At 41.5% G+C, this 14550-nt stretch overlaps 1 protein-coding gene across 3 annotated transcripts in view; it reads left to right on the top strand.

Moving 5' to 3' along the window:
- RERE (arginine-glutamic acid dipeptide repeats) overlaps positions 1 to 14550 on the top strand; it is a 363134-nt gene that overhangs the window by 261069 nt on the left and 87515 nt on the right. For all 3 annotated transcript variants that reach the window (XR_008848528.1, XM_056544467.1, XM_056544468.1), the window contains exons 4-5: positions 4956 to 5061; positions 10908 to 11004. Coding sequence is in view for 2 of the 3 variants with exons in the window: in XM_056544467.1 (XP_056400442.1) it covers positions 4977 to 5061; positions 10908 to 11004 (182 nt within the window). In the remaining variant the exon portion in view is untranslated. The remainder of the gene's footprint in view (positions 1 to 4955; positions 5062 to 10907; positions 11005 to 14550) is intronic.

Raw genomic sequence — 14550 nt, 5'->3', positions numbered from 1 at the left:
TTACCAGCTGCTGAAGTTATTTTCTGTCTGACAACAGTGCTCTCTGCTGACATCTCTGTCTGTCTCGGGAACTGCACAGAGTAGAATAGGTTTGCTATGGGGATTTGCTTCCACTCTGGACAGTTGCCATCAAAGAACACTTAGACAGAAAAGAACAACTCTACTTCAGCAGCTCATAAGTACTGAAAGGATAAAGATTTTTCAATAGAAGTAATCTACAAATCTGTTTAACTTTCTGGAGCCAGTTGAGATAGATAGATAGATAGATAGATATATATATATATATATATATATATATATATATATATATATATATATGTAACATTTTCATGCATAAACGCTTTAAGACTATTTAAACCTTTAAATTGTCCCTACAACATATCAACATTTTTATTTATTTTTTTAGCTATAAACTACCAAATTTAGCTATTTAAATTCCCAAACTTCTTAACCACATCATATAGTGTCTTCATACATTCATTCAACATGGTTTTTAGAAAACTGTTATAATCATAGGCCCAGATGTTTGATGGCACAGAATGCACTGGCGTCATTCCATTTGATGGGTACAGGTTGGCCTCTTTGGAAGATTCTGTATTTTTAGGTCTAAGCCTAAGCCGTGTGTGAGGTGAAAAGGTTCATTTTCCTTCTGTAAACTTCATCTTCATCATTACTTCCTGAACGAGGAAGGGGCAGCGTGCCCAGGATAGCGCACATTGTTTGTTCAGGCCCCGGTCACCTCTTGGGGTCTAGAGGTTAACAGGCTCACTTAGCCCTACCCTGACCCCGGCTATGCTCACACGTCCCCTCTCCTGACACTTCTTAGACGGGGTCATTGCACAAAATGGTCACATTTCTCAAGCTCCATCTGCTGCAGGTGCCGTCTTCAGCTTTTGTATGGCCATTGTCATGCTTGTATATTATCGCTTCTAAAACATAGACAAGGTAGAAAATACTGTAAACTGCTGTTAAAGGGGTACTCCACTGGAAAACTTTCTTCTTTCTTTTTAAATCAACTGGTGCCAGAAAGTTAAACAGATTTATAAATTACTTCTATTAAAAAATCTTAATCCTTCCAGTACTTATCAGCTGTTGCATGATCCTCAGGAAGTTCTTTTCTTTTGGAATTTCCTTTGTCTGACCACAGTGCTCTCTGCTGACACCTGCTGTCCATTTTAGGAACTGTCCAGAGCAGGATAGGTTTTCTATTGGGATTTTCCTCCTACTCTGGACAGTTCCTAAAATGGACAGAGGTGTCAGCAGAGAGCACTGTGGTCAGGCAGAAAGGAAATTCAAGAAGAGAAGAACTTCCTGTGGATCATACAGCAGCTGATAAGTACTGGAAGATTTTTGTCATTTTAAGAAGCTTACAAATCTGACAACAAAAAATGCAGGAGCCAGCGGTAAAAGTAACTTCACCTTTATTTTCGTCCAAGTTAAAACATTGACATGGGTCCGTCACAAATTCAGTGACAATGGAATAAAACTCAGGAAAAACTGACGCGTTTCAGGTTATGTGACCGTTCATCAGGTGCCGTGCGGTGGACTGGGTGAGCTGACTACTCCTGTACAATTTACAAATCTGTTTAATTTTCTGGCACCAGTTGATAAAAAAAAAAAAAAAAATGTTTTCTAGCTGAGTACCCCTTTAATCATTCTGTGGGTCTCCAGCTGTTGCAAAACTACAACTCCCATCATGCTCAGACAGCCTTCGGCTGTCTGAGCATGATGGGAGTTGTAGTTTTGCAACAGCTGGACACTCAGGTTGGTAAACACTCCTGTATACACAATCTAGTTGGCAAATGCACACAGTAAGCACATATAGAACTCAATAGAAAAGTACCCTAAAAAGTTAAGCAATTTTCGTGGTGCGGTTGCTGCCTGGCTCCTGGGATTTCTCCACTTTAATGATGCCATATATTTCTGTAGTAAAATAATACTAATAGACACATACAGGTGCTGACACTCCAGGATAAACTACCAGACATGATGCTTTGTATTCGGCACAATGCTGCCACCAGCTGGCCATTCCTGTCATTGCACACAGAACTTTTATTTATTTTATTTATTTATTTATTTATTTAGTTATTTATTTATTATTATTATTATTATTATAAATTATTTTTTTTTAAACACTACTTGAAATTGGAATCTCTCTCCTCTTTGCAGCCCCTTCTTCCCTCTTTCACCTCTTGGAAGCCACAAGTATGCGTTATGTGGGATTAACCATTCGTGCAGGATTACAACTTGTGTAAAAAAAAATAAAAAAGAAAGAAAGAAGAAAAAAAATTAACGTTTGCATAGAAGAAATGAAAATAAACACTCTGCGGTTTGCCTCACTGTGAAGGAATGTTAATTTCCCTTTAGGCCCTTGTGAACTTCCTGCAGTTTTTTTTTTTTTTTTTTGGAATAAGGGAGAAATACATTGGCTTTTTTTCATTATGACTTTCTCTTGTGTTACAGACTCACAAAGGGTTTCAGGCAGACAAAGCGCAAACAAAAGGAGTTTGTGTAAGAGCTCTGCGGGCAGCGGCGGTCTGTGCCCGTGTCACGTCTTTATTACAGTCCAGGCAGGCCGCCTTTTAGCTTCTTTTGGAAAATAGAAGAATGAGGTTTCTTCCTTATTTTGGGGCAGAATTGTTACTGCACCTTGGATGTTCTGATCACAGGTTCGTAGTATGACAATCGGACATAACTGGGGGCTGACTGACAGCTCCTCAGCATCCACTGTCATAAGGTACAAAGAACAGGCATTCCGATTTTTCTTGTTTTCAACTACAGAGGTGTCTGGCAGCGGCTTGCCTCTTTTCAGTCTATTAAAATATGCTCTTGTGGTACATGTGGCTTGTTCACATATGTCTAACAGGATCAGCACAGATCTTAAGACAGAGAGCCACCTGAGGTAGTCAGAAGGCCAAAGACAGCTGCAGTTTTAGGGCGCCTTCACATCACGATTTTACCATCCTACTTTTTCTCCCAATTTTTTTTTATCTCCAAATCGTACAAATCCGCACTCCAAGTTGTATCCATTGACTTCCATTCAGTAATCACATCCAACACCATGCATCAGTATTGATCCACATCTGAATTTGCAAGTTTTTAGATCGAGGGTAAAATTGTGGTTGACCGCGATTTTTCGCTCAGATTCAAAATTGGATCGAAATCGTGTCCGATTTTTTTTATTATTATAGCCTATGTAATTCGTATGAAATCGTGTGACGATGTGATTTTCATCAGATTCATGACACACACATGTGGAATACTCTGGAAAGTGTTTGAAATCTTCAAGATTTTTTATTTATTTTTGTCAAAATTTGATGAAAGTTTCTGCCATATGATTTTTGGATATGATTTTATATCTGATGCCAAACAAATATTTATATTACGATTGTATACGATTTTAGGTAATCCGATTTTGTCCGATTTTACTGTCCGTTATTCAGTTGTGTAAACTCGAGTGTGAACAGTGTTACACTGAAAGCTCCTCTTTCCCTTTGAGTGTGAAGTTACTGAAGGAGCTAACCTATACACACCACGCCTGTTAACCTCTATGAAAGTTATGGAAGATTCCTAACTACCTCCAGCAGCTGTATTAGATCGGATGGGACTCTTGTTCTCAAGCTAGGTGGGACCGGCACCTATCAGTCGTTTATGGAGTATTCTGTGGATATGCCACTAATGTCCTAGAAGGGACTCCCTAGTACTGTTAGGTAATTTAATTTACCCCTTTTTAAAGTATAGATCCTTTTTAAAGGCTCCATTTAAAATCTGAAAGTTTGTCTGTGACTCGCAGCAGTTCAGCAATATAGTTTTACTTTGTGACTCTTGAAACTGAAATCTTGGGGGTTCTTTGACATGGTCTTTATACTCAATGGATGTTGTATCTGCCAGAATAAGCAATTTTTATCTTTTGAAACAAGGGGATTACAAAGTGTCCCTCCCCGCTGGGACCCTCAGTGATCTTTTGTATAGAAAATCCTGGCAGTAGTGTTTAGTTTCCCTGCAGCCGCCACCAAAGGGCAAATAAAAGCATTAATTGTCATGTAGATATGTCAAAAGTTTCGGTTGTATGGGGTCTCAGTTCTGAGACCCTCACTGATCCCTAGATATAACTGGAAGAACGCTTGCAATAGCACGCCTCACTCCTCATCTCTGCGCTCAATCCATCGTGTTGCAAGTCACGGACTCCATAGACTATAATGGAGCCAGTTTCCAACAATGTGTGCCAAGGAGTGAAATGCGGCGCTGCGCGCTTCTTCCGCCTATGTCTATGGAATGGTGGGGATCTGAGTCTCCAACCGATCTATAAAAGACCAGAGAAAGATAGAAAAAACACCCATCTTAGAAAAGCTGAAGTGTGGTTGTGCTGTACAGTATCCTGTTGCTACTCATGGATGTGCTTGTCTAGGCACCACCTAAAAAACCTGCTTTGCCTCTGTGTATTGGGCATTAGCTTGTTTTTTATGTTTTCATTTTATGGGCCATTTGAAGACATTTTAATTGTATTGAGCGGTACATGTTCTGCTTGTTGATGTTCTCATTGATCAGCATCACTGCGAGCTCTGTACAAAGGGAATTGCAAATCTTCTTTCATAGTGCAGCCCTCCAGGGCATTTATTCGACTGTGCCAGAGCCATCAGACGGGCATCAAATGCTGAACTGAAGGGTGTAAAATAAATACAGAAACATAAAATCGTGCTGTTCCATATCCGCATTTCAGCAGCTACGTGACCTTATTTGGCTTTATCTGCGCTCCTAGACCCACTGTATACTGTGGATGCCATCAGATTACTATACTGTGGGGAACACAGAGAACATAATGAAAGGGGGTAGATGGATTTAATCTCTGTTTTCAGTTCCCATGTCTATTTAACCCTGTTTTTACTAATAAAGTAATATCTTTAAATCTTTAGACAGAGTTTCTCACCAAAATTGTTCTTTGTTGTCTCTTACAGAGTAAACGAGACCATCTTCTGATGAATGTGAAGTGGTACTACCGCCAGTCAGAGGTTCCGGACTCCGTCTACCAGCACTTGGTACAAGATCGGCACAATGAGAACGGTAAATCTCACCCTTGTCTTCTGTACGGTGTACCCTGCCATGTGTTGGGAAGATTGTGTTGTGTTTTGTCAGCCTTGTTTTGGCAAAAAGAAAAGATGCTCAATATGAATGTATTTACTCCACATAATCCAGCACAATGGGGTTAAGCTTAAAAGGGTACTCTGATCTGATGGAAAACTATTTTTTTCAAATCAACTGATGCCAGAAAGTTAAACAGATTGATATATAGCGTCTATTTAAAAATCTTAATCCTCCCAGTATAATAGCATAAGTCAGCTGCTGTATACTACAGAGGAACTTCTTTTATTTTTAAATTTTTCTGTCTGACCACATTGCTCTCTGCTGACACCTCAGTCCATGTCAGGAACTGTCCAGAGCAGCAGAGGTTTGCTATGGGGATTCGCTCCAACTCTGGACAGTTCCTGACTCGATCAGAGGTAGCAGCAGAGAGCTTTGTGGTCAGACAGAAAAGAAAAACTCAACTTACTCTTTACTATGCAGCAGCTAATAAGTACTGGAAGGAATTCGATTTTTTAATAGAAGTAATTTACAAATCTGTTTTAACTTTCTGGAGCCAGTTGATATGAATTTTTTTTTTCCCATCGGAGTGCCCCTTTAAGGATAGTTCGATGCCATATTAACTGCTTTGTAATACCCAGTATAAAGGGGATCCATTAGTAAGATTATTTTGAGATAAGAAAAAAGTGTTTGCCATCCCCTTGAAACAGCCTCTTGCTTGTTCATTGTGGGCTCTGTCTGCCATTTAAGGCCTCTGTATTTGAATGCAGGTGAGCTGCAGTAACAAGTCGAAACCAGCTCACCTTGTTGACGTGCTTTGGCATAAAAACCCTAAGGGCACTTGAAACATATAAAGAGAAATACCACCACAATTCCCTACTTCACCATTATTTCTTCATATAATAAAATCCATAATAAATAATTGTGACTTAGGACATAGTCTTAAACGCGTTTCCTATAATACAAACAATACAAATTGAAAAGAACCAAAAGGTCCATCATTTAGTGTGCACTTTTTTCTGTGTGTGTGTATATATATATATATATATGTTCTGGACGTAAACAGCTTACACTGCCCAGTACTGCGCTATAAAGTCCTCCATTATGCATCTTAGGAGGGGCTGTAGAGAGCAGGACCTCCTCTTCTGTGTTTGTGCAGGCTAGGCTTAACCCACTAGTCCAAAGATAAATTAAAATTTAAGAGATGGACCCTACAGGGCAGAAATCTATATGTACAGGTATATAATGGCCAGAGAGGGTATTACTCTTCATGAACACACACTGCTGCGAGTTCTGGAAAAATCGCCTAAAATCACAGGCACACACTATATGTTGGCTATTTTTGCAGAATAGTCCTTCTGTTTTGCGTCCCTCTAAATCGGTGCGTGTTCCCAGTAATTGTTTTCGTTCTTCTGGTCTCGTGAATAGTTGGGATGATTAATCGGTAGTTAATGGATTGTTTTAGTGAATACATTTAGTAATTAATTCCTATGTAAGGTAATGAGATAACACGCACACTGGAGAGCTGCTAGACAGACATTTCTTTAAGTGTTTTTCTTTGCATCACTGCACGACCAGCCGAAAGCAAAATTATCAGCTATTGTATTGTGGGCATTCTATAAATCAGCGCGGTTATGCGGGGAGAATCACGATTTCTTATCTCTGGTTTCTTTTATACTAATCTGTTTAAGGGAAAAACTTAGCTTTTTTATTAAAGGGAACTCTGTGTGACCCATAAAGACATTTAGGAATGGAATCATACCTTAGGTGTCAGTCATGCAGCTCGCAAGACCGATAAATGCTTTTTAATGTATCGTCCGTCGCCACAAGAGTCAAAGGGGTGGTCTCTTTGATTGGGTCTAGTGGCTTTGAAACATTGTTTATCTAAGGTATGATTCCAACCCTCTCCCTGACATCTTTATGGTATTATAATGTACAAGTGTGGGAGCTCTACGGAAAATATGAGACCTAAACCGAGGATACTGCGTTGCACATACCCATGTGCCAAATAGATACGGATTTAAAAAATGGGAAAATAGCAGTCCTACTAGCCTAGGGAGAAAATTTTGAATAAGGCAGAATGAATAGATGTATCTCTATTTATTCTGCCTTATTCTAAATTTTTTTCCCTAGCCTAGTAGGACTGCTATTTTTCCATTTCTTTATGGTACTGTCAGCAGTTTTGGGCTATCAAGACTTCTGACAGATTCCCTTTTAGGGTACGTTCACACGTGCAAATTTAGCTGTAGATTGTATGCTGCAGATTTTCCTTCTCCTTGACTTCCATGGGAAGCCGAATCCGCTGTGGATAATATGCAGCAAATTATGCACATGTGAACGTACCCTTTAAAGGGGTACTCAGCTGCTCAGCGTTTGGAAGAAACTGTTCTGAACACTGGAGGCGGCGCCGGAAGCTCGTGGCGTCATAGCCCCGCCCCCTCATGATGTCTCGCCCGCCCTCTCAATGCAAGTCTATGGGAGGGGGCGTGACAGCAGTCACGCCCCCCTCCCATAGACTTGCATTGAGGGGGCGGGGTGTGACATGAGGGGGCGGAGCTATGACACCACGAGCTCCCGGCTCCAGCGTTCTGAACAGTTTCTTCCAAACGTTGAGCAGGATTGCCATATAACACTGTGCACAAAGCCCTACCTGTTAATAGCAGCTGGACTGCAGCTTTCCATTTGTTAGCCAGTTGGAAAATATATAATAATCTGGTTAGGCTGGGTTCATATGTGTCTGGGACATCTGGGTCAGTTTTTAATTCTAAAACTGACCATTCCTGATGCCATGACACTTAATACATCTATGGCACTTTGTGCCTCACATATGTACAGATGATTTAAAGGGGTAAAAGGAAAAAACTTTTTTTTACATATATATATCAACTGGCTCTGGAAAGTTAAACAGATTTGTAAATTACTTCTATTAAAAAATCTTAATCCTTTCAGTACTTATGAGCTTCTGAAGTTAAGGTTGTTCTTTTCTGTCTAAGTCCTCTCTGATGACACGTGTCTCGGGAACCGCCCAGCTTAGAAGAAAATCCCCATAGCAAACCTCTTCTAAACTGGGCGGTTCCTGAGACACGTGTCACCAGAGAGCAGTTAGACAGAAAAGAACAACCTTAACTTCAGAAGCTCATAAGTACTGAAATGAGTACGATTTTTTAATAGAAGTCATTTACAAATCTGTTTAACTTTCTGGAGCCAGTTGATATATATAAAAAAAAGTTTTTTCCTGGAATACCCCTTTAATGTCTTTATATATAAATATATAAACATAATTAGGCTCAATGGGGGAGATTTATCAAAACCTGTCCAAAGGAAATGTTGCCCAGTTGCCCATAGCAACCAATCAGATCGCTTCTTTCATTTTGCAGAGGCCTTGTTAAAAATGAAAGAAGCGATCTGATTGGTTGCTATGGGCAACTTTTCCTCTGGACAGGTTTTGATAAATCTCCCCCAATATTCTTTGTGATCTTGTTATAAAGCCAAAAAATCCTCTGTATTTGAAAACCAAATGACCTTATTGCTGTCTGCAGCCTCTAGAGGGATCTTACTTCATACTGTTATTGAGCTCACTATATAAGAATGTACAGGAATTTCCTTATGTTTCAGTGTTCAGGGGGCGCATGTTCACTCCGCATGTTTATCTTGCAAAATTCTGCATTCATTTCTTAATATATCTTTATAATGAAAGACTTCGAAGTCTTATTCTAAGACTGCCAATAATCCAAATCCGATAACAGAAACGGCTGGATTTGACCAAATATAATCCAAGTTATACAGAGGTGGCTGCTATAAAATATTTTATTTAATTTTATCTTACATCATTGTTTTAATATTATTTTGTTTTCTAATACTGGTCTCTAGCAAGGGCCCTGCTGAGACCATTTATGTAACTAATTAATCAATAAACATTTTTTGGTTATCTATACAACTGGTCTGCACATTCTATTCCATTACACATACCGTATTTTTCACCGTATAAGACGCACTTTTTGTTCCCCAAAACTGGGGGGGGAAAGTCGGTGCGTCTTATACGGCGAATACACCCCTATCGCGGCGGTCCCTGCGGCCATCAACGGCCGGGACCCGCGGCTAATACAGGACATCACCGATCGCGGTGATGCCCTGTATTAACCCTTCAGACGCGGTGATCAAAGCTGACCGCCGCGTCTGAAGGGAAAGTGACACTAACCCGGCTGTTCAGTCGGGCTGTTCAGGACCGCTGCGATTTCACCGCGGCGGTCCCAAACAGCCCGACTGAATAGCCGGGTTAGTGCTTACAGGACACCGGGAGGGACCTTACCTGCCTCCTCGGTGTCTTCTCCGTTCAGGGATCCCCTGTATGGTCGGCGTTCTCCTTTCTCGTCATCACGTCGTCGCGTACGTGCATCAGCGTGCGTAACGACGTGATGGCGGCGACGGAGAGCGAGGATACCCGGCCGGCAGCAGAGACGTTCCGGAGCGACGGGGACACGGCGACAGCGATGGAGCGACATCCAGGGCAGCGGTGACGGGTCCGGAGCGGCGGGGACACGTATTACCTCCTATGCAGTGGACTTCAATCTGCGGACCTCCAGATGTTGCAAAACTACAACTCCCAGCATGCCCGGACAGCCGTTGGCTGTCCGGGCATGCTGGGAGTTGTAGTTTTGCAACATCTGGAGGTCCGGAGGTTTAAAACGTCTATTGGGTTCAAAATCTTATTTTTTTTTTAGATTTTGCACCTATAAATTGGGTGCGTCTTATACGCCGGTGCGTCCTATAGGGCGAAAATTACGGTATATCCCATTTTAACCACTATATACTTTCATTCCACATATAGTAAGTATATACCTTGAGGTCTGCAACCCTTTTTCTTTTATTTTATTCACTTTTTACACGTTGGGTTACGTGTAATGCAGAAACCTCGGCATACACTTCATTCAAAATATTAGTGTGAGCCCCCCCCCCCCCCCCCCCCAACTCCTCTTTTTATTATATCTTTATAATGGTTGATGCTTTTCATAGAATTAATGGCCCAGATTTATCAATTTGTCTGTGGGCAAAAACCTTTTATTTTTTCCCCATAGTAACCAATCACAATTGCAATTGACAAACCAAAAAGATAGGTATATCTGGGCCAGTGTTACCGAAATGGCCTTCAGCCACCACTAGAGGGCGCTTACTGCATAATGTTATTCCTGCATTTAGGATATGAACATTATGCATTCAAGGAGTTATTGTTTAGCGTTACTTCTTGCTGAATTTCTGGGTGCTGAAAACACAAAATTCTGCCGAAATTCAAAGCCCCCCGATTGACTTCAATGGGATTCCGGCCTGGAATTTAGAAAAATTTTAAATACATGTTTAATGCTTTTACAGAATCCAGAAAGTGAAATCTCTGCAGCAAAATCTCCACTGCCGTGTGAATTTTCTAGCAGAATTTTTCCAGCAGATTCCACTAGGACATTCTGCTGTGTGAACATAGCCTAAAGATTCCTTATCTCTAAGTGTGTGACAAGTGGTTATAACCGGCAGGACGACCAACAGGAGGCATTACACAATCCTACTATACTGACTTGCTCTGATTTCCAAGGTTTCATGTGGCTGAAAAAGTTTTCTGTCAATCTGGCTTCTGTACCCTCCCGTATGCCACAAACTGGTGCTCGGTGCTTGAGAATGTGATCATTTGCCTATTTTAGCAACTATTCACATAACCTTATGGATTGCCCTTTACGATGTTGGAATTATAATGTTTAGTGTATGTTCCTGAACTTAACATTTCTATTTGTAGCTTACTAATTATTATTATTATTTTTTTTTTTTTACCTTGTCCCCTATAGATTCTGGCCGGGAGCTGGTGATCACTGACCCAGTAATTCGGAACAGAGAACTCTTCATCTCTGACTATGTGGACACGTACCACGCGGCTGCTCTCAGGTAAGCATCGGATGTGTCCTCCTACATGGCTGTAATCCATATACACATCCAGCTCCTCCAGATACAGATCACTTTTTCCTTCTCTATGCAGGTTAACATAAACAGGACTTTTCATCAGATTAGCCCACACTTTGTCTATTAATCCTTGTGTGTTTAATCCATATTTTTCTTACTTCCCTGCTATCCAGCATCTTGCTTACTTTAGATCAGATGGCATATTGTTTCCCAGATCTGCTAGGAGAAAGTTTGTGGTGCCATTGCCATGATGCCCCTGCACAGCATCACATGAGCAGGTGGAACCTGAACCATCTCAATCTTCTGCCTTTTGCCTGGGGAGGACAGTGTGATTATCCTTCCCCCATTTATCTCCTGAATGAGCCAAGAGATAAGTATAGCCATGGAGGCTGTACTCTTGTCTTCATTACTACTGTGTGGCAGGAATCTGCTTGACCATTACCTAAGGGTCTTTTAGATGATGTCCGTAAACCATAGATAATGTAGCAAGTTAATTGGCAAGCTTTTATTTCTATATTCCTGTTCCTTTTATACCGGGGGGATGTAGGGCTGTATAAATATTTTTACAACAATTACTATAATCATACTGACCTAATCAACCGGCCCTAAATGAAGAAGACAAAAAGTGTAACGCTGATGATGGTCTAGGGCAGAGGTCTCAAACTGGTGGCCCTCCAGATGTTGCAAAACTTCACCTCCCAGCCTGCCTGGACATGGCCAGATAGCCATTTGCTGCAGCTAATTGCTGTCGGGAATGCTGGGAGTTGAAGTTTTGCAACATCTGAAGGGCCACCAGTTTGAGACCCCTGGTCTAGGGGCAGGACTCCTATTTAAATTTCCCAGAAACTTTGTAGCCTGAGACAGTTTGTTGAGTCTACGGGACTTAGGGCACATCTGTATCCTGATGGCTGTTGTCTCGGACAAGTGTTGGGCTTTGAAGTTGTCAGGAGATTTAAGCAGATACCTGTCAGTATCTTATCTATGGGATGAATGGGGCTGAGCTGTATGTAATATCACAGCACATCACACAGTGTCCCAAAAACCAAACCTTTTGATTGATCCCTCAGGGAAGATTGTAGAGTGAATGCAGCTTTATATTCAAGGTTGATTTAGTCCAAACATAGTCTTGTTTTTCCATAATGTGGCATCACAGCTCAGTCTCATACACTTTAATAGAGCCACCTACAATTCCACACACAACCCATGGACAAGTGTGGCACCATTTCTGAGAACAGTCGTGGTGTTCTAATCTTGGACATCCCCTTTAATTGTTGACATAAAGTCGAAGAACTGAATCTCTTTTGACAAGTCCATGGAGCGGACCTAGAGATTGTTGAGTCAGAGCTCAGACTTGCTTTTAAAGGGGTACTCCGCTGCCCCAGCATTGGGAACATTTTGTGGGGGTCATGACACCACTGTCACGCCCCCTTGTGACGTCACGCGCAGTCACTGTCACGCCCCCTCAATGCAAGTCTATGGGAGATTTACATTGAGGGGGCGTGATGTCTTGACACCGATAGCCCGCTCTGAATGCCGGGGCAGTGGAGTACCCCTTTATTGTTGTGTTCCTTGAGGGTCAGTCACACCTCAGAATGTAGAGAAAGCTACAGAGAGTGATGTATTTTAATGAGGATGGACCAGAGTATCTAATGGATATTCACAAGGAGCTATTTACAGAATGCAGAAGGCTGTTAAGAAGAAAATCTCTCTCACTTGGCAAGTTATTATTTTATGATTAAAGTAACTTGTGTCCGGATCGGTGTCCTGGCATGCAGTGCCATAACATTACTCTGCCCCACCTAGAAAAAGTAACGCTCCTCGTATAGGTAACAAAATGTACCTTAAGCCACGTTTGTTGGCTTCATCAGTGGAAAGTTTATGAAAGGGACCTGGTCAATATCAAACTGGAGTGAAAAGAGGTGAAGTTGAAATTCTTTTCCTGGCAGAGCTTTGCACTTGGCGGTCTGCGGTATGGATGCCGGCAGAACGTGAAACCAAGTAATCTGCTTGATAATATCGCTCAGATGGCGCTTAAATAAAACCATCTGGAGACGTTCGCTGTGTTCAGAGCCACATAACCAGAGCGGCTGATTTCAAGGCAAATTAGCTCCAACTTGTGCTGTGGGCGTCAGGAGCCTGGATACTAGAGAGGGGATAATCTTCTCCTTTCTCTTAGACACAAATGCTGCAAATTCCAGCAGTGCAGGCTAATGTACAAAAGCCAACTTTACTTGGCTGGTGGAAATAGTTTTCACGCAGCTCTGTTAATGTCATGCACTGTGTATAGAGCAGGAGGTAAAGCTGCATTTAATGGCTTCTACTTTGCCCCAGATTAATAGCTCCACTGAGCTTTACACCGCGAGTACAGTTCTAGGGATAGTCACCTTTGGTGGGTACCTGCTATGTTTTAGTTGGATCTCATACAATTTTTTTTTCCGATCAATGTGGTTACATGAATATTTATCAGGGGCTCAAGCCTGTAACTTTGTGGCATCCCTCACCCTACGCTACATAAAAGGCATCTATCTGACCTGCCTGCATCAATCTGTGTACATAGAACCCCAAAACAGCTACAGTCATGGCCGTAAATGTTGGCACCCCTGAAACTTTTCTAGTAATTGAAGTATTTCTCACAGAAATGGATTGCAGTAACACGTTTTGCTATACACATGTTTATTCCCTTTTGTGTGTATTGGAACTAAACCAAAAAAGGGAGAAAATAAAGCAAATTGGACATAATGTCACCAAACTCCAAAAATGGGCTGAACAAAATTATCGGCACCCTTCCAAAATTGTGGGAAAATAAGATTGTTTCAAGCATGTGATGCTCCTTTAAACTTACCTGGGGCAAGTAACAGGTGTGGGCAATAAAAGCAGATAAAAAGGAGAGAAGTTCACCTAGTCTTTGCATTGTGTGTCTGTGTGTGCCACTCTATGCATGGACAACAGAAATAGGAGAGGAGAACTGTCTGAGAACCCAGTGGATGAGCAGCCCCAAACAAGTTCCAAAGAGAGTTTGCACTGAAACTGATGCTCCATGAGCCTGCAGGACAGCTTGAATATCTGTCGACATTTAAATGAAATGATACGCTATGGAGGAGACCCAAGAGGACCCCACTGCTGACACAGAGACATAAAAAAGCAAGACTACATTTTGCCAAAATGAACTGGAGTAAGCCAAAATCCTTCTGGGAAAATGTCTTATGGACAGATGAGACAAAGATAGAGCTTTTTTTGTAAAGCACATCATTCTACTGTTTACCGAAAACAGAATGAGGCCGACAAAGAAAAGAACACAGTACCTACAGTGAAATATGGTGGAGGTTCAATGATGTTTTGGGGTTGTTCTGCTGCCTCTGGCACTGGGGGCCTTGAATGTGTACAAGGCATCATGAAATCTGAGGATTACCAATGGTTTTTGGGTCACACTTTACAGCCCAGTGTCAGAAAGCTGGGTTTTCGTCTGAGATCTTGGGTCTTCCAGCAGGACAATGACCCCAAACATATGTCAAAAAGCCCCCAGAAATTTAT

Source organism: Hyla sarda, chromosome 10, assembly GCF_029499605.1.
Source record: "Hyla sarda isolate aHylSar1 chromosome 10, aHylSar1.hap1, whole genome shotgun sequence".
In the NCBI taxonomy this organism is placed as follows: Eukaryota; Metazoa; Chordata; class Amphibia; order Anura; family Hylidae; genus Hyla; species Hyla sarda.
The sequence above is the reverse complement of the archived record's forward strand: the minus strand, read 5'-3'. Positions and strand labels throughout refer to the sequence as shown.